Source organism: Zeugodacus cucurbitae, chromosome 4 (assembly GCF_028554725.1).
Source record: "Zeugodacus cucurbitae isolate PBARC_wt_2022May chromosome 4, idZeuCucr1.2, whole genome shotgun sequence".
Lineage (NCBI taxonomy): Eukaryota > Metazoa > Arthropoda > Insecta > Diptera > Tephritidae > Zeugodacus > Zeugodacus cucurbitae.
The window spans coordinates 555,411-575,953 of NC_071669.1; the positions used below are offsets into that span (position 1 = coordinate 555,411).

Below are 20,543 nucleotides of genomic sequence, written 5' to 3' on the forward strand. Positions count from 1 at the left end.
AATGTTTTCATTTTTTTACTTACTTTTTCTTTCATTTTAGATTTGCTTAAACACATAGTTAATAAAAGAAATGCACCTGTGACGGGTATATTAGCTTCGGTACATCCGAAGTTAACGTTTTTTCTTGTTTTTAGTTTATTTTATAGAAGCTGCTCTTAGAATTTTATTGAAAAGATTCAGAGATTTACGAGTTTTACACTAAACTCTGCAGAACTCGTATCTCAAAAAGTTCTGGACCGATGCCGATAATTTTTAGACGAGTTAAACAGAGGGACCCCTCTTACTTTCCAAAATCACAGATGCCTCTCTAGACTGTGTATTAGACTATACCAGATTTGGTTTTTATATGTAGCTTAAAGTCTGTCTTAGTTGTAGCACTTTTTTTTTAACGAAATTGAGCTTTTTAAGGAATATTTATATGTGCATCTTTTTTTGGAAGACTTATAAATAAGTGAAAAATTTTATTAGAATTCTCCGAATATTTTGTTTCCATCAATGACCCATATTCATTGAGTTCGACGTACTGTAGAGAAACATTGTGCATTTATATAATCATGTCTTACATTTTAGACGATGCAAAAGTGGGCATCAATGGACAACTTGCAAAAAGAGCTTATCTTTGGCTGCAATTACCATTTACATAGTATACATATGTATGTATATGCAGCACGTATATTTGTATGTATGCGTCTTGCTTATCAAATATTTTGTATGTATGGCATGCATGTATGCCTTTGTGCAATGGTTAATCGCAAAAAATATAATTCTTATTATTGTGCGGCTTTGTTTAAAGCGCAGATTTATTTAAAATATAAATATATCTCTACGTATGTATGTATATAATAATACAACTACATTCAAGTACAAATATATGGAATAGCATGTCAACCCTGACTGTTATTGGTCTACAGACATTATATATATGTATATGTATTAGCGCTAACGCGCCGGTCAATAATCGCTTGCTCTTTGCCATCCTGCAGCCAACTGAGCTCAGTACGGATTTGACATTTAAGTGCAGCAAGACATTTCACTCATGCACACGAGTACACAAGCATTTATAGGCAGTAACTGAAAAATTTCAGTCATCGATTTTTCGTACTTTCCCATTTGTTGCTAGTGGTTTTAGAATTGTTTAAAAGAGTGTGTTAAGCGTAAGTGTTTGGCATATACATAGATATAATATTTACTGGGGCCCAGAGCAGCTGTTGCAAAAACAAATATAATAGTTACTTGTACTATATCAAACGAATTGAATAACAACATATGATCGGGTCGTGTCAGTTACAATACGAGCGTTATTTTCGTAACTCCTGTCGTCGCACGGCTGTCGTTTTGTATTACCGTCTTATAAGTCTGTCTGAAGAGGGCAGGCGACTCACACGTGTTTGTTTAGACTGTGAATCACTTTGAGGCGAAAGAAAGCACCTGCTTTCTGAAGAAAAAAAAAATCCAAATTTTTTTAAACTTTTAAAAAGAATTTGAATAGAAGTGTTGGCGGGTTATAAGTGAGCAATCAGCATAAAACGAACAAAAAATTTAGTAAATATTTGAATAATTACGATATTTGGAAAAATCGATACTTTTCTTCGCTAACGTAAACATTACCGTGTACGGTAAGTGCCGGATATCAAAAAAGTCAATAATTTATATGAGTATTTTTAGGAATTAGAGTATATAATAAGCAACTGTTCAACCATCAGATGTAAGTAAAACTGTTGTTTGCAAAAATAAGTGTTGCCTCTAACATTTTTAATGTGTGAGAACTGAAAAGTGATAAAGCTGCATAACGCTGTGTAATGTTTAACGCTTAGCAAGAGTTTTTTACGCTTTCACTAAGAGAGTTTGTTAATTGAATCAAAGTTATATAGTTTTTCGCAATTCAAAATATATGTACATACCTGTGTTTAAATGTTTAATAGGAGAAAAGCCAACCGGAGGCGGTGGTGCGTGTGATATATTCTATTTAAATAACAAAATAAGAAATTATCGATTTTAACCTTTGTAAGTGCACACATTTATTATAGTACTCGTATGTATATATTGTAGTCCATAAGCAAAACAACGACAGTTAAACGAGAATTGAAGCTTTAATGTGTAATTATTTAATATTTTTACGCTTCAGTACTTTCAGATTGTTTTTTAATTTCAAAAACTTTTGAAAGGTAACTATAGCAATTACTGCTACTAGGGTATTAAAATAATGATGATATGTTTTTAAACTAGGTGGGTATGTAAATAGACACGGGACGCAGCCATGAGCAGGTGCACTGGTTCTCCACCATAACTTTTGAAATTTATACAAAATTTGTGCAATGAGAAAGTGAACAGAAGTGTTTGTTGTTGTTTTTAGAAGGCCCATAGTCATATACTGTTTCTTCGCACCTACATATTTCCTGTTTAATTATTTGGTGGTGCATGCTTTTGTTAGAGTATACGTGCATCGATCGATGAAATGTGTTAAATGGTCTGCTGCAGGCTGACCGGTTCTCAGGGCAATCGATTGCATCAAGTCATAATGGTGGATGGTGTGCTATAACACAAACGTTACTAACCACTAGTAACTAGCAAAGTGTTCACCTTCGTGTTGGGGGTCGACTTTAAAATTTCTTCACTATTAGGTTTTAAATAATAATAAGCGAGGGGACTCCAGATAAATTTATTTAAACTTTTTAGAAATATCTATTAATTCATTTAAATATTTGTTTCATTATTTCACATTTTTTATGTAAGAAATAAAATATCTTCTAATTATATAATTTTAATTTTTCAGAATCCGCAGTCGTTAGTTTATAACCGGTATCATCATACTTGTATACTTAAGGCGCTATCAAAATCTACATGCAATTATCTAGTAGACGTTGAATTGATAGAGAAATAGCCATTTAGGTGGATACTCGACGGTGTAGTTATATAATAAACACTCGACACAAACTTCGAAGAAATTTTGAATAAATCTTACGATATCCTTGGATAGTTCAGCAAAGATGTCGGTCATGACGCCGGAGAAATCAATTTTAGCATATTTCAATCACTTCATAGTGAGCAACTTTTCATATTTACGTAAGTACTGTTTATGTAAAAATATTAATAAGGGCTTAACAGTTATGTTTAAATGAGAATTGGGAGAAGGGACTCGGAAAAAGCATTTAATTGACAAATTATTGGTGTACAACTTTGCTTCCGCCGTTTTTTTGTAATTTTTTTTATATTATTTATAAAAATGGTTACAAAAATGTTATTCAAAATATTGGCCGTCGCTAGCTACTACTTTTGACCATCTTTCTGGCAGCTTGCGTATTCCGTACAAATGTCGAGAATTCTGCTCAAAAACTGACATTTTCAGTTTTGAGAATAAGTTTGCGATGCAAACAGATCTCTACAAATATTTTGTTGGGTTAATGTTGACACAAATGTCCAAGATCGATATAAAACGATTTAATCGACCAGTGCTTGACCCTAGCGACATCTATTGGAAAACGGAAGCAAAGTCGTAGACCTAATAAATAGAGTAAATAAATCAAAAACAAGGCATATTTAAACGCATTGACTAGAGGATTAGATATCTTATGGATTGAGCTTCTCGAAATACAAAAATCCATGAAATTTTATTTAATTTTCCTTTCTAATGTAATTAATTAATGCGTTTACAGTTGATGAGATTGACGGATATTTGTATTACTTCGGCGGTACGGCGGGTGTTATCACATTAACTGGCATTGCAGCAGCGGCAACCTATTATTTAAAATCCCGCCCCATACCGGAAAAGCCGTTAGTGCCTCTGGATAATCAGGCGCCGATCTTGGAGGTGAGTGTGACATTTTATAAGAGTAACGGTGGTATATACATTATCCTTTTAAAATCGCTGGTAATCACTCTGTCAATTATACAACAAAAGTCATTGGATTTACATACGTACAACGGAAAACCTTTTGGTTCTATAGTTTTTTGGTTACGTTATTGTTATGATGTCTTAAATTAATAATCGACTCACCATATTGTATATATTTTCCACATGTGTGGATTATCTACATGTGCATATATTGGTAAAAGGGAGCAACAGAAGTCACATGATACATGTGCTCACGTCTTCGGCAACGATCTGACTGGCATTAAAATTGTTATTGTTTTAATGTATATTAAAAAAAGATACAACGGTAGGTCGTAGATAATTTCGTATACCTGGGAACCAGCATCAACAACACGAACAATGTCAGCCTCGAAATCCAGCGCAGAATAACTCTTGCCAACAGGTGCTACTTTGGACTGAGTAGGCAATTGAACAGTAAAGTCCTCTCTCGACGAACCAAAATCAAGCTCTACAAGTCGCTTATCATTCCCGTCCTGCTTTACGGTGCAGAAGCTTGGACGATGTCAACATCAGATGAGATGACACTAGGAGTTTTCGAGAGGAAAATTTTGCGCAAGATTTATGGTCCTCAGAACATTGGCAACGGCGAATACCGCAGACGATGGAACGATGAGCTGTACGAGTTATACGACGACATTGACATAGTTCAGCGAATAAAAAGACAGCGGCTACGCTGGCTAGGTCATGTTGTCCGAATGGACGAAAACACTCCAGCCCTGAAAGTGTTCGATGCAGTACCCGCCGGAGGAAGCCGAGGAAGGGGAAGGCCTCCACTCCGTTGGAGGGACCAGGTGGAGAGCGACCTGGTTACACTTGGGATCTCCAACTGGCGCCGAACTGCGAAGGAGAGAGACAGGTGGCGCACTATCGTCGATTCGGCTATAACCGGCTAAACGGTTGCAACGCCAATCACACATACAACGGTACTGCCAAATCACGTCATTGGTACATACTGAGACACTTTATCTTAGCGGTAATGTGAAGTGTTAATTCTGAGATTAAATCAAAAGACATTTCATCACTATGTTGTACATAGAATTTCAAATTTTCCCGCCTTCAGTATCTTACGAGAAAAACGTTTAGTTGAAATGAAACATCTACATTATCGCAATTAAACGTGGAAATAATTCAGTTTAATGTGCATCAATAATTTGCATTAAAAGCATGCGCCAGTACAAAACTTAGTATAGTTATGTAGTATTAACATTAAAGAGTGGATTATGTTAATATAAAATCAGTCGCAGTAATTGCGCTATAGTCCATTGAAATCAAAATCGTAAATCTTTTTCGAATAATTGGAATTTCAATATTCATAATTGGCCAGTTTTGATGTTTACAATTATTGGAACTATTTTTATAGCTTTGATGTTTTGAACATAGTACATATTTAAGGAAAATTGAGTAATGGCATTTTTTGTTTACAATAATCGAACAAATTCTACTTTTTGTCGATTTCAGTCAATTAGAATATTTCGTGTTTCTTCGCTTCGATCCTACCGAGTAGCATACATGTGCATAAACATACAAATGGAAATAATCATAACAAAACAAATTTTCATAATTTCATTTATAACCTCAATAAAGAAATATTTCAAAACGGTAAGAACCTAACTTTTTTAAACTTCATCATGATAACGATCTATGCTCAAGATAACTTCACATTTTTAAAGGAAATATCACATAATTGTGTTTTTCAAGTTTAAAATAGCTGAAGGCGGCAAGAATAGTTGCCCACAGTTCTTTTTCAATATCCGTATATTGGAATTAACTTTAGCATACTACATACATATATATGCATGAATCGATTTGAACGGTACGCTGACAGACGGCCAACCACACACCAATCGTTCACATACCAAACCACCTGCAAGCATCACTGCCCACTCAACGCATTCGCTCACAAGCTTGTTGTCAATATCATGTGCCTCGAAAAATGCTGATCGCGTGAGACCACTGAGAGCGACACGAATATAAACGAAAATTTCTTTATATATTTTTCAGCATTTCGAAACAACTCATTGAATCGAAATTTTGCACGATATCTACGCACAAGACCACTGACACACGCTCGTTCATAGGTGTTGGTCACTGTGCTTTCTCTCACACGATGCCTGAGCATTATTTAGGTATCTTGCTTAATGCTTAATGCGAATATCTGACACGAATCCCAAACGAAAAGCAAGATTTTCGAAAATGCAGATATTGAGTTGAAAGTGTTTTTGAAATTTAGTTTGCAGTCAAACTTTGCGTCGGTATTTCAAAAATTGTGTGCTCTCGCTTTTGTAGTGGATAAAGAGTTAAATATCAAATTGAAGTACAACTTGTGGTCGGTGGTGTCAATAGTTTCGACTGAAATACGAATTGTCTTTAAGTGAAAGTGTCTTCTATTTATTCGATTTGAATATTAATTGAAAACAGTGACATCGTGCTGTGTCTATTACGTAAATGTTATACTGTGCGTAAAAGTGGCACGAAATCGCTCGTATACACGTATTTGACAACAACGGTGCGAGCATAATTGTATTTAAAAATAAGCAAATGAGATTGAAGATATAATAATTCATTTGGCTTTGAAAATAAAAACGAAAATCTTATAAATGCCTAGATAATTGCAGTTGTTGAGGCAATTAATGTGATTTCCCTTTGCTAAATGAGTAGGTGCAGCGCATACACATTCGCACATACGCTCACTAAGTGGTACTGTTAAATAACTAGGCACCAAATCATGTCTTACAATGTGTTCTACTACTGAAAATTTATCTTGTGAATTAATTAATAAGGACTTTAGGTACACAAGTTGCTTTTTATCGTTCGGTTTCTGGAGTTTGGCTGCATTGGTTAAGTGATGCCCAAGATCTTCATCTGTGAAAGTTACTAATAAATGAAAGCAATCACTTCGTTTTCGCCTGTTTGGGTTTTTGAATTAATCTTAAAAACGCTAATAAATTCATATGTGTGAGTGTGTATATAGGTGCATCTACGGAGCAATCCTGCAGTGCAATAACTAGTCTGGTTAATTAGAAGTTCATAAGCAGAATTTTAGTGATTGAATCGAAATAGTCAGAAAACCATCAATTTATACCAATTTGTTATAAATTCTGTTCAGCATCAAAGCAGGAAGCAAAATCATGATGAATCTAACAAAAATAAAAATAAAATTTTCCTGAGGAAATGTACCGAACTTGACAGTTCTGGTCGAAATGTTTCAACTGACGTCTCATCATCTCTTATAAAGTTGAAGTTGTTTGTGTAACACAGTCAATTCTTTCCAGCAATAAAGTTGTTACTAAAGAGTTGATTTCTCTGATGGTATTAATACTTTGAACACAAATACTTGAACTCGTATGGATTTATTAATGGAATTAAAGCATGTTCCATCAACATACTACACTACTAAAACATTGTAGAGATATTGCAATTTTAATTGTGAATTTCATAAAATAAGCCAACCGAGTCGATCTCATCGATCCTTGCAGTTCAGTTTACTTTTCTTTAATACACAATGTTTCTTAAATTCATTTCAATCATTCCCTTTGGCTTATTGCATATTTGTATAATTTGCATTGAGTATAGATTAAGCCAAGAGAAAGCATTAATAATACTAGAAAAAAAAAAAAATTGAGTGAGCTCCGGCACATACCTACTTTCGATTTTTATCTAGAAGTTAAAGATTTGGTGCAAGATAAACTGACAGAACGGTGTTTGTTTGTTTGCTTGCAACTGTGTATATACTCGTATGCATAGTAAAAAGGAATTGACAAAAACATAATTATAAATAAAAAACTCGATGATCATATGGTCTATTAAAAAGAGAGAGACAAGAGTCTAAAGGCTTAATACTTGGCGATATATGAATGAGAAAAGTCTTAAAAGACACCACATTAATATCATTAAACATTCAACATATACTCGTATACAATACATTTGCAGAACCTTGCATTGTTGTTGTTGTTGTGTATGTACGTAGAATTTGTCGCTTTTGTCCAATTCGCTTTTGACTGTATTTGCTTGAGTATATTTTTGACAAAACGCAAACGGTGCTGAAATTGGCATTTCAAATATTCAAGTGACTAATAAGAAATTTAAAATTTTCACTAACGCACCAACCAATATGCATACTTATATATATACATATATGTACATATGTATATACACAGAGATGTATGTATGTAATTGTGCGTAAGACCGATGTTGATGTGTGCCAAATGTAATTGCAGTAATCACAATAACTTGAAGCATAATTTACTAGTAATGCTGGTATATTTCTCCCCAGGGTTTCATAATAACCACAGATTCCAGCGCAAATTCCAAATATTCCAACCACATTCATATATCAAACGAACGCGGAATCTGTCAACCTTGCGTCGAGGGTAAATAAATAAAGATCGCGACAATCCACGTACGTACGGTATATGCCTCTCATTTGACCGCATTCAAGGTGCTCTGCAAATGTTTTGACTCCCACACTTATTCCACTGCCGCTGTTAGTATAATGTAAACCGTTTGTTCGGTAGGGAACTTTGGAAATATTTGCCATGACTTTTACCTTGATGTGCCCAATGTGACTTTGTGTGTGCTTGTGTATGCGCTAAGAAAGAGATCAATTACAAATTTGAGACTTTCGAAATGATCGCGAACGATATCTCAAAATCGTACAAAATACACCGATTCTAACGGTGTGACACATGAATATATGAACAACACGTGTAAAGAACGAAATCAATTGTTATATTATTTATTTTAAATATATACACCCCCACATATGACGTGCTTGAAAGAGAAGTGTGAAAAAGCATTTGATTTTACTTTTTAACGGAACAGAAATTTGCAAAAGTGTAAAAACAATAAAGAACAAATGAAATGAAATTGGGTGCAAACGTAGAAAACAACAACAATAATAATACGGGAAACGGTTTTTTTTGTTGTTGTGAAAGTCTCATTACCGAAATTAAAATAAATTTTTATTCATTCATTCGGTTTATAAAGGAATGCTTGAAATCATATAACCTTCGGCAAACTCTCCACAGCAAACATGAAAAGAAATCGCCATTTAGATAATTTTTCCAATTAAAAAAACTGTGCAGTGGGTAAATAATATTTATAAATATCGATTATTGCTCGAGTGGTAAGAACGTTTGAGTTTAATGCGAGGCGCGAAAAGTGAAAACGATTAATAAAATTATGTATTTTAGGTGTTGACGCCTTTAAAATGTTTACTTTCATGTGATCTTTGAAATCTATAATGCTCGTGAGCTAAATAAAAATAAAACACATTAACGCTACCGAGCTGCGGAATTGCCGAGCTGACGAGAGATTGAGCGCTTTTTTCAATAAACTGAAATTTTTATTTTGTTTAAGTGCTGCTGCCCAGGCAGAGTTAATTGAAAAAGTGAAGAGTGTATTTATTTTGATCAATATATACGATTAAGTAAACAAATAAACGAACTAGAAACTAATTTATTGCAATTTGCTTGTGTGTGTGTGTTTAAAAGAAATAAAAGTTGTTTAAGCGGAAGTGTCGCAATTGTGCAGCTGCAAAATGTCGTGCTGTGGCCAAATAACAACAATTCGTCCACCCATCGAAATGTCCAGTCAAAGTGACGTTTTGAAGGTAAACATAAACTGTTAACTGATTTTTCTTAAATAAAATCACATAACTAATTTCAAATAATTTAAAATGGAAAAGTTTAGTTATGAAAACACACAAAATTTCAAAGATACTGTATATCAGACAAATGATCATTTTATGACTGGAACTTCTTTCCAAAGTGAGAAATTAAAAAATGAAGTTTGAATTTTTGATTTTTGAAAAAGCTGTAAAATGTAGGTTAGCTCCTGACGTTTGCATCCTATGCCTTTGTTACATGATTTTTGCAATCCAAAAAATGTAAAATCATACTTTTTGGTAGCCTCCATACGATATATAGGGAATCTTTTAAAATTCTGAGTTGATAAAATTTTAAGTGTTGTATTATGCCCTGACTTCTATTGCCAGATCAAAAGTTCGAGGTATGGAGATCTTCGAGTTATAGAAGTTCAAGTTATGCAAGTTCCACTGTATTTTGGTTTTAAACTATTTATTGTGTTTAAACTATCTATTGTGTCACAACATAAAGTTGGTTTTTTGCCTCTCAATTTTAATTTTTCTGAAATTTCAATTCTTAAAATCTAAGGATCTTAGCGACTACAATCACGGGGAATCGAGTTCTAGTATGCTGGAACTAGATTTTTATAATGTCACACTTTCGATTGTACTTTATTAGTTAGCAGTTATAAGGTTTTATATTTACATATATTTTTCTTCAATTGTCTGAGCATACCGTCCTAAACATACATAACAAATAGAAAGGGAAGATCTGTCGAACACCCAGTAAGGTTTAAGCGCCATACAATTACATTTAGTTTTCATTATGATAATAAATAATTATTTTCATTTATTTTGTATCTTTTTTCTGCAATTATCTTCAACAATGATGTACCGCAAAATCGACAAAATCTCATGTTTTTAGTTGAGATACGATCCGCGACTAGACATTCATCGCAGGGTAAAAGAGAAAACACGTTAACAATGAGTTTTGCATCCCAGTAAATGCCCAAATTAGTGTGTATCGAGAGACATGCATTTATATATATATGACTAAAGTGACATATTCACATGCACACATATGTACATACATACATATCTAGACGTACGATCAAGTCATATTCATATATTAAATACTCGTACATATGTAGATCAAAGTAATTTGTTATTGTTATCGCACATCCGCAATACATACTCTTCAGTGAAGCATCAGACTGATCAGGCTGAATACATACAAACTAAGTTAACACGATAATTTCTAGACTAAAGTCAATTTAGATGGAATAACAGCAGACTTATTACATGTTTGTAAACATTTTATCCTGGAAGACACGGACACATTTCATTTAAATCAGGTGCAGATAATAAAATAATTCAAATGCAAGTTAATTTTCATTTTATAGAAAAAATATATGGATAATGGAAATGCAAATTTTCTTCCAATTTTTCTTTTATAATTTTGTAAACCATCAACACACGAACAGTTAAAAATAAACAAATAAATATGTGGGTATTCAAATGAAGAACGCTACGTGTCTATGAAAATTCCATTTACATACTTATTTGAATTACATACTTACATACACATATGAACCGTGAAATTCAAAATTTATCAATTTTTACTTGGCCAGCGTGGCGCAAGGCGACAGCTGCTTTATTTTATTATACAACAATTTACGCAGACGGTGGTTTATATTGGAAAACTGAAAATAGATAGGAATGTACATATGTATATGTAGAATCTATTAGTATTATATATGAGTTGTGGTCTTCATCAATCACATTTGTTCGAGTAGAAATTGCTTTTAGAAGCTCACTCTTGAAAGCCCTCAAATGAGTGTGTGCGCTTAATTGTTTAATTGTAATTCTGAAATGATTTACCGTTTGTATACTTTCAATGAATATAAAACGGTATTATAATTCCCATGCATTGTTTATAAAGAGTCATAAAAAATCGGTCAATTAACAAACCGCAAATGTTTATCTCGGTTTTAGAGGTTTTTACATGGATTGAATTTATTAATTTACATATTAACTACTGGTCGGACCGGAGTAGATTCATAATATATGGATTCACTTGCCGTAGTTTCATTGTTAAGACCAACAGTTTTATTTGTTTGCACAATGCAAATAGCCCATTGCTGGCTCACTGTCACTACGACGACCTTTCGAACTAGTGATCATTAATTAAGTTTTCAATGAAGTGGCGTTGTCACATGTGTACTCAATTAGTTGCGATTCAGATTTAATATGTCAACATTTCTAGATGAACAAATGTATAATACATGTATAAGAACGAATGTATTGGATATACTCACATTGGATTTAAGAGCACATCGACACTAATATTCATATTCATATAATTAATTTTATTCTAACCTATAATGTCCTCGCTTCATGTGTTATTTATTCATAGAAATATTCCCTTTATATCTTTTCCCATATTATTGTCTTGATGCATGCCACCACTATTCCACTCAGGGTCCTGATCACATACACGTTTCGAAATTCTATAAAGAAGCGAAGAATGGCAAATTCATCAGTTACATTACCGAGAACGTGCGAACGCTGTATCAGACATTTCGCGAAGGTGCCTACTCCTCGAACAATGGACCGTGTTTGGGTTGGCGTGAGACTCTCACATCACCATATCAGGCAAGTTCTTCATAATATCCAATGCACCTATAATAGCCGATGTAAATTAAAATTCGAAATAATTTTCGTTTGTCTCATGCAGTGGATCAATTACGATGAAGCGTTGTTACGCGCCAAGAATTTCGGCGCCGGTATGATTGCTCTAGGTGCGCGTCCCAAACAATTGGTTGGCATTTACTCGCAAAACCGTCCCGAGTGGATTTTATACGAGCAGGGTTGTTACAGTTTCTCTTTGGTTGTTGTGCCGTTGTACGATACGCTCGGACCGGAAGCGTGTGCGTTCATCATGCGCCAAACGGAAATGTCATTGGTTGTAGTTGAAGACGATGCCAAGGCATTGATGTTGTTGGAGAAAGCGCCACCCACGCTGAAGATCATAGTCGCCATCAAACCAATACGACAACACACGTTGGATCGTGCCCGGAGCCGTGGCATACAGATCTTCTCATTCATCGATGTGGAGAAATTGGGTGCCAAGGGCAATCATCCGGAAGTGCCACCGGTGTCCGAAGATTTGTGTACCGTTTGCTACACATCCGGCACTACAGGTAATCCAAAAGGTGTGATGCTCACGCACGGCAATGTTGTTGCAGGTGTATGCGCGGTGATTTTGCAAATGGGTAAGTTACGAATGTCTAGATATAGGCTGTTGTTCTTATTTTGCATTGCTTTTTGGTTTTGACAGGCGAACACCGTATCCGAGCCGGCGATGTAATGATATCGTTCTTGCCGCTGGCGCATATGTTTGAACGTTGCTGTGAGAATGGCATCTACTATGTGGGTGGATGTGTGGGCTTCTACTCGGGCGACATTAAGGAGCTGACTAACGATTTGAAAATGTTGAAACCAACCGTAATGCCAGCGGTGCCGCGTTTACTAAATCGGGTCTATGATAAAATCCAAAATGAGATTGCCTCTTCGGCAATCAAACGCACTTTATTCAATATGGCGCTCAAGGCCAAGGAGAAAGAACTCGCACGCGGTATTATGCGTCGCAATGGCTGTTGGGACAAGTTGGTCTTCAAGAAAGTTCATCAAGGTAAGTATTCATAAACTCAGTGTAGTGTGCTGGTTTTGATTTGTACTTTTAATTCAGCTTTTGGCGGCAATCTGCGTCTGATGGTTGTAGGTTCTGCGCCTCTGGCCGGCAACGTGTTGACTTTCATGCGCTGCGCACTTGGTTGCTTAGTGTTGGAGGGTTACGGCCAAACCGAATGTACCGGCGCCATTTCGTTAACCGTACAGGGTGACTACGTGCCGAATCATGTGGGTCCACCGGTCTCCTGCAACGCCGTCAAAGTAAATTGAGATTTTCAAAGCATTTTAAGATGATACTGACGTAATTTTTTACAGCTTGTGGATGTGCCGGAAATGGAGTATTTCGCCAGTCAAAATACTGGAGAGGTATGCGTTCGAGGTTCTAATGTATTCCATGGGTAAGTGCAAATCATGAAGTACTTCTTACATTTTCGTTAGTGGAAAATTAATCAATCGTGATTCTGATATTAAATCGCTTCGCAGTTATTATAAAGATCCAGAGAAGACTGCCGAGGCAGTCGATTCCGAAGGCTGGCATCATACGGGCGATGTTGGCACATGGCTACCGAACGGTACTTTGCGAATAATCGATCGTCGCAAGCATATTTTCAAACTTAGCCAAGGTGAATACATCGTTCCAGAGAAAATTGAAAATATCTACACGCTGAGTCAATATGTAAATCAGGTGTATGTCTACGGCGAGAGTCTTAAGGTGAGGTCTTCATTGCACTGATAAGCTCTCTTATCCATTTTATTAATGTTGTATTACTATGTATTTCCGTTTTTTTAGAGCTGCATTATTGCCGTCGTTGTGCCTGATGTGGATGTTCTGAAGCAATGGGCCATCGACAATCGTGTAAAGGGCACACTCTCTGTGCTTTGCAATAATCCACAGGTGAAAGAGCTAATTATGAGCGATATGCTGAAATGGGGAAAACAGAGTGGCTTGAAATCATTTGAACAGGTTAGTTGCGAAGTTCATAATCCATGATGACTCAAAATATTAACGATGTTGTTATTATAGGTGAAAGACATTTATTTACATCCCGATCCGTTTTCGGTACAAAATGGCTTACTAACGCCGACTTTTAAAGCGAAACGGCCACAATTGAAGAGCTACTTCAAGCCGCAGCTGGATGATATGTACAAACATTTAGATTAGAGTCGAAATATAATAGCAAACCGTTTTCTAAAAGCATTGAGCTAAAGCTTATCCGTGGATAATTTTGGATTCGAACAAAGAAAGCACTGATAGCCAATTAAAGCACTGCAGGGAATAATGAACCATATCTGCAATATGATATTCCTACTCGAAAAATGCAATTCAAGAATAAAAAGCTAAAAAGCAAAGTTTCACAAAATTAAAAAAAAAAACGGAAATTTAACTTCGAGGGGGAAATTTAATCAAAAAGCAATTGCAAAATACTTAACCAGATAGCAATTACCACTTAATATGTAACAGCTTAGCTGCAACTGATTATGTATGAAACGTAGTCAATTTACCTAAACTTATTTAAAGAACAGAAAGTAAAAATTAATTTAAACTCCAGCATAAAAAAAAAATTCTGTATTTATACATACATAGCGCCCTTAACCAATTAAAACGAAATAATACAATTACAATTACTTACGTATTTGAGTAAACCAAATAGCGGACACCTATAAGTATCTTATATTCGGAGGATAACTTTAGGATTCTAACGAAAAATGCGATCAATTCAAATAATAAATGAAAATATTTAGTTTATTGTAGACTTGAAATATATAAAATGTACTAACATATTAATTTCGAATAAAAATTACCGATAATTACTATACCAGATGTATGGAATCATAATCGTATACACGGTTCTCACAATGTTTTTGAATTATTTTTATTTATTTATTTCTGATAATTACATTACATTGCATTACTTGTGATGCCGAGAAGTCAGTGCTTTTATTAGTTAGTCTCTTAATTTTATTGTTTGTATGTATGTTTACGAGTATATTTAATATTTTATCAAATAAAACCACATTTAATAAATATAAATATGTGTACGAAGCATTTCTACTTCCGTTTCACTCACAAAGATGTCTTACTTATGATTTCCTCTATTTCCATATTTTCCAAAACTTGTTAGTATGCTTTATTACCTCAAAGAAATTGAATTATAGTTTTACACTAAACTAAACTTCCATCTTTTTTTTCCACCATCGTTGAAATATTATTAATTTTTTCAATTTGCATTTTCCAAACTCTCAAGTTTTTGCCAAATTCATACATAAAACAGCGTCAATTTTAACTCCGAATCAAGCAATATTAAGATAAGGGCAATTGTGAGGCGACCGATCACAATTTGTATTTACTATATAGGTATACATATTTATGAATTAACGCAATTTTGGTATCATCCCTAAGGGTGAATATAAGACTAAGCTATTATATATATTTAACTCAACAAACCTAGGCTCCACAAAGTTATAATTGGTTAAATGTCGGATCGAATGTATCCACATAAATATCAGTAATGCAAAAAAAAACTAATTTATCAAAATATTCGATTGCCTTTTAACTTTGTAGATATACAAATAAGTAGAATAGAGATATTCAAGTTATGAAGTCACATAAAAGGTCAATAAAAGTAAAATAAAAATACTCACTAAACTTCTGTCTATGGGAATGCATTTTCAATTAATTAAGAATAAATGGACTTGGGCTCACTGGCTGTTTTACTCGAGCTCATGAATGTGAGTACGATGCAAGATTAAATTTTCGATCCTTGGCTGGTCGACATATTAAGTTTTTTCAGCTAATCCGGTAGCGTCTACCAACTTTCTTTTGGCATCAAAGTAATAATAATTGATAATAGCTGTCCAACTCGTTTTCAATCATCTAAATCCTTTTCTAACAAATTGGAATATCTGTATGAAGAGATTTACGTTCACTGTTTTTCCAGCAGAGAATGTAAATTTATTATTATACGTTCTTTGGTAAAACATTTGTTTGCACTTTCTTGTTTAAGTTAAGTTCCTTGGTGTTGGACTCGGCTAGCGCGTACAGCGCCATCTGTGTGAGAAACATGCTTTGTAACAAGCGGTATATTAACCCAGCTACTAAGGGTTAAAATACAATCCAAGCGGCCCAGTTGACGGATACTTCTTTTATAGAGACCCTAATTGGTTTCCCATAATATTATGTGCGTGTATATGTAGTTGTATCCAAGAATGTTTATGAAATTCCTTTAAATTTGTGCTTATCAATTTCAATAATTTTGATTTAACTAGCGAATGCTGCAGCGGAGAGCATAGAGCGAAAGAGAGACTCTGCTCATGCGCCGAAATCATTTCCAATCTCTTAGCTTTTCATACAGTGAGCGAAATGACAGCAATTGTTAGGTTGTGGGAAGCAATATTTATATACATATACATATGTATAACACAATTACGAACCCACAATTCGAAAGTATCTACATGGGCGCACTCCTACATACACGTATGTACACACTAACAACAAAAAAATGTATATACGGGAATGTACGAATTCCTTCACAGGACATTGTCTAGAGCCGACAGACTACTGACAGCCCGCAGTGGGGACCGCAACGGCAACAGGACAAGTAATCGAAAGTTATTTCAGCAGCATTGATAAAGCCTTTACACACACTTTCACTCGCAATTCAGTACAACACACGGAGCAAAAGTGGCCGTGCGAAAAATAACGAAAAACATTGAAATTAACAACTAATATTTTGTGTTTTTCACTTATAAATCGGTAACCAAGTGAAGTGCTTATATTCTAAACAAATTAAGATGTCTAAGGAAAGTCGAATTGGTCTACAAATTGTACACTATCTTCTAATATGCGCCTTAGGTGAGTCCTTCAATTGAGTACAACATAAGAAAATCGATAAGCGATTTGCTCGAGGCCACAGGAAAAATATGTCAATTTGGTTTAGCGAAATAAATATATATCGTATGTAGAGTGCATAATATTATTTTTCAAACATTTAACACCGTTAACACTTTCATTATTGTATTATTAATGGACACCATTTTCTTGAATTGCAGTGTCTGTTTGTGATAGCCTACAGCTAGGCGCTTTCACTACCAAAACGCCCAGAGTTACCAAGTACACGACAAAGCCAGCGTCGGTAAGTATGCAATGCCAAAGCGGTGGGCGTATTTAGGTGTTTCGTCACCAAGTTTTAATTGATTCAATGTTGAGACGTAAGCAACGTATCGATCGAGGTTGTATTGTTGCGCAGCTACCAATGCTGCCTCGCATGAAAATTTTGCTGTGTGTGGGTTAAGTGCGAATGTGCCTTTATACATACATATATGTATATGTATATGTATATGTATATGTAAACAGCAATTACACAGAGTATCCAGTATATAAAACATGTATATAAATAATACAAGTCAAGCGCCTATTCGCAAAACACAAGTGAATTATGACATACATATACATATAATGATAATGGCAAAAAAAATTTTAATAGATCTGTTTGTTTTGAAAACTGAAAAAAACAGAAATCGGTGGAGGAATTAAGTCGAGTGATAATTACTAATAGCTGATGAAGAAGTAAGGACTTCAGTTAGTTTATACTTACATGCTTCTGTAAAAACTTCAGACATAAAGCAAATATGTAGATTTAAGCATATTTAGTTGAAAGCGATACTTAAATATCTTTTCTTGTAGTCTTCCTCAATGAATCATGATGCCACAACCTCGATTTATCGGCTCAATGCCACAAATGGCATCACTTGTATTCTGATGAGTGTGGATGGGCTCATCAGTATTAAATATCGGAACAAGTTGAATGAGGATGTTGAGGCTGATCTATATCTACCCGATGAGCCAAAGCTGAGTGGCGAATGTGTAGAGTCCAATATGGAAATATTGCGATTAGAATTTAAAGGATTTGTCTTGACAATGACATTCCGAAAGGTGAGTGCACACGCAAAACTAAAAAAAAATCAATATTGGTTACTAAATATTTACTTTAAGTTCTTATGTCAGAATGTCCTTTAGCAAAATATTAACAAGAGGAACATCATACTGGTTTTAGGTAGAATAAGCTAAGGCTATTAGAACGATATATTCAGAAACTCGAAGTCTAAATAAATTTAGTTTCATCAATCTTTAGATCTCCCGTACATTTGACAAACTCTTTAGCCCACCAAATTTACCGAAGAATAACTGTTGTTCCACCGTTTACATAATGGCCACTACCTTACCTAAAGACAGCTTATTAAAAAACTTTAAATATAATATACCTACTATATCCTCCTTAGTTATTATTATTATTATTATTAACCAGAGAAGTTCGACGTTCATTTTCTCATAATGCCAAGTTGATTAATTTGATGGGAAGTTTTCACCCGTTGTAGATACACAACGGGTTCTTATAATGTCCGCAGATACAAAAACTGAGCCCAGACGAATTTCGTAAGGACCCTCAGGTATCTGTAACCTCAAATTGTCAATGTGGAATGCTTGTATATAAATTGCTGTCCAGACAGAAAACATTCCTCGAATAAATATCAGCAACGGTAAAGAGTTATTAGTACTTGATTCGATGTTGATATCTGTATTCATTCCGTCGTGGGAACATATGACATGATGTCTTGTCATAGACAAGTAATAGTTGGAAATTATTTTGACTATTTGGACAGCAGCGGAGGGTAGAGTTTGACTATTTGGGCGGCTTTTCAGTACAGAAATATATTTTGTGTCATTGTTCGCTTTATGAGAAATCTCTTAGATTCTTCCAATCTAAAGCATCAAATGACTACAGCTGCCGAACGTATTACACGGGTCGACGAGAATTCGTTAACTCAGAACATCTAATTACGTATCTTCATATACTATGTATATGCTATAATTTTATAAGCATATACACCTTGTCTTGAACGCAAATTCATAATTCATTCCCGCTTTCAATAGTCATCTGGTGGCGAGGGCTGGTACATAAATCTATTCGAACTCACTTATTCTTCATCGAATTCGCTATTCGAGCATCCCGATCGCCCGAATTTGGATGTGAAACTAACTTCGCCGGCACACACACCAATGTACTTCCCAACGCCCGTCGGCAAGTCTTATGTTTGCGATAAGGAACAAAGCGTTGTATTGTATGCCCCAATAGACTCCGGCGACATGTCGGGGCACATCGCCCGCCTCTACCTGCGTGATCTACATATGCAAAGCTTCATGTTTAAGGAGAGCGGCAAGTGGGGTCCACCGTTCCATTGCAGCGCTACGGGCTCATATCGCGATGAGACGGCACCACTAGCGGTGGGCACCGCCTTGGCGATAGCGGTACTGCTAACAATATCCGGTTACGGTGGTTGGCGGTAAGTAGCGAAGACAAAGGTCATGTAGAGCCTTTTAATCTTTAATCTGATTATATTTTTCACAAGCAGCTACTTCAAAATCAAGAAAGTGCAATATGGTTCTATGGAGTAAGGCGAATGTGGACAAACGTTGATGCTTGCTTGCAATTTGGCCGATGTTTTCATGAATTCGTGAAATTGATTCAGTTCTTTAACATGCAGCCTTACCAAAGTTTTCGAAATATACAATATAGTAAAGAGTGCCGTTTGAGAACAAAAAAACGGTATATACATATATCTGGTTATTATGCGTAATATTATATAATTGTAAAATATGTAAATTTTTTTCAATTTGATATGTCTAAGGAAATTTATTCGTTATTCGTGAATTCAAATATCAAACGGAAAGGCAATGTACAATGTCAGGTAGCAAGTAATTAGAAGGTGAACATTAAAATGAGATTAAATTATGAGAATTGCAAAAAGTCTTCCATTATTGTTAAATAAATACAAAACAGAAAACAAAAACAAGAAATTAATTAAATAAAGTGAAAATTACTACATACATATAATATATATATTACAATCTATATAAATATGTATGTACGTACTTACGTGAGCGTAGATTTCTTAATATTTATTTTGCCTAGAGATCATGAGATAAAGTAATAATAATGCAAGTTAAACAATTTTGAAGTAAGAAAATGACTCGAAAAATCACGAAATCCAAATTTTTTTCATGCATTTTAACATAATTACATAAATATGCATTTGTATAATTTTTATTTAATTCACTGCATTCTTAACTTTCTCGAATTCTATTGCAACTTAAAACTATAGTAAAATTGCACAAAATTCTGTAAGAAATCTTAATGTTGTTATAATGTAAACAAATATGGTATAAAAATCCTATCTATGTATATATATATATGTATTTACATACATATCGATTGTATAACGTTGCTCGCAAACTGAAGACACATTAAAGATAGCCCAAAGTCGGTTAGACAACTGACAAAACTGTTTCTGAACGATTCCAGTTGATCTCAGAATTTCGAAAAAAAAGTGGAAGGC

At 34.7% G+C, this 20,543-nt stretch overlaps 2 protein-coding genes across 6 annotated transcripts; both read left to right on the forward strand.

Annotated features, from left to right (window-relative positions):
- Window positions 1–987: 987 nt before the first annotated feature.
- LOC105211583 (long-chain-fatty-acid--CoA ligase 5) lies at window positions 988–14,965 on the forward strand. Of its 5 annotated transcripts, none has more exons than XM_011183133.3 (11): window positions 988–1,154; window positions 2,774–3,063; window positions 3,654–3,808; window positions 11,937–12,110; window positions 12,193–12,730; window positions 12,796–13,149; window positions 13,207–13,409; window positions 13,464–13,546; window positions 13,632–13,860; window positions 13,939–14,112; window positions 14,173–14,965. In XM_011183133.3, exons 2-11 carry the CDS (start codon window positions 2,988–2,990, stop codon window positions 14,308–14,310), a joined length of 2,124 nt encoding a protein of 707 aa, XP_011181435.1. In that variant the 5' UTR covers window positions 988–1,154; window positions 2,774–2,987; the 3' UTR covers window positions 14,311–14,965. The 5 variants fall into 5 exon arrangements, with proteins under 5 accessions (XP_011181435.1, XP_054084968.1, XP_028894954.1 ...); XM_054228993.1 differs by lacking the exon at window positions 988–1,154 and adding an exon at window positions 1,233–1,616; XM_029039121.2 differs by lacking the exons at window positions 988–1,154; window positions 2,774–3,063; window positions 3,654–3,808 and adding exons at window positions 6,101–6,242; window positions 9,064–9,482; window positions 10,381–10,416.
- Window positions 14,966–16,721: 1,756 nt separating this feature from the next.
- Window positions 16,722–20,045, forward strand: LOC105212006 (lysosome-associated membrane glycoprotein 5). Its single transcript, XM_011183777.3, has 5 exons — window positions 16,722–17,001; window positions 17,199–17,281; window positions 17,833–18,081; window positions 19,081–19,490; window positions 19,560–20,045. Exons 1-5 carry the CDS (start codon window positions 16,941–16,943, stop codon window positions 19,600–19,602), a joined length of 846 nt encoding a protein of 281 aa, XP_011182079.2. The 5' UTR covers window positions 16,722–16,940; the 3' UTR covers window positions 19,603–20,045.
- The last annotated feature ends 498 nt before the right edge of the window (window positions 20,046–20,543 follow it).

What these genes read in the sequence shown, in the direction of transcription:
- LOC105212006 (XM_011183777.3), top strand. Translation starts at nt 16,941, where the DNA reads ATGTCTAAGGAAAGTCGAATTGGTCTACAAATTGTACACTATCTTCTA. An exon ending in TCTTCTAATATGCGCCTTAG is followed by an intron (nt 17,002 to 17,198) that starts GTGAGTCCTTCA and finishes CTTGAATTGCAG; the next exon opens with TGTCTGTTTGTGATAGCCTA. An exon ending in TCCGGTTACGGTGGTTGGCG is followed by an intron (nt 19,491 to 19,559) that starts GTAAGTAGCGAA and finishes TTTCACAAGCAG; the next exon opens with CTACTTCAAAATCAAGAAAG.
- LOC105211583 (XM_011183133.3), top strand. Translation starts at nt 2,988, where the DNA reads ATGTCGGTCATGACGCCGGAGAAATCAATTTTAGCATATTTCAATCAC. An exon ending in ATCAGGCGCCGATCTTGGAG is followed by an intron (nt 3,809 to 11,936) that starts GTGAGTGTGACA and finishes TATTCCACTCAG; the next exon opens with GGTCCTGATCACATACACGT. An exon ending in GGTTCTAATGTATTCCATGG is followed by an intron (nt 13,547 to 13,631) that starts GTAAGTGCAAAT and finishes ATCGCTTCGCAG; the next exon opens with TTATTATAAAGATCCAGAGA.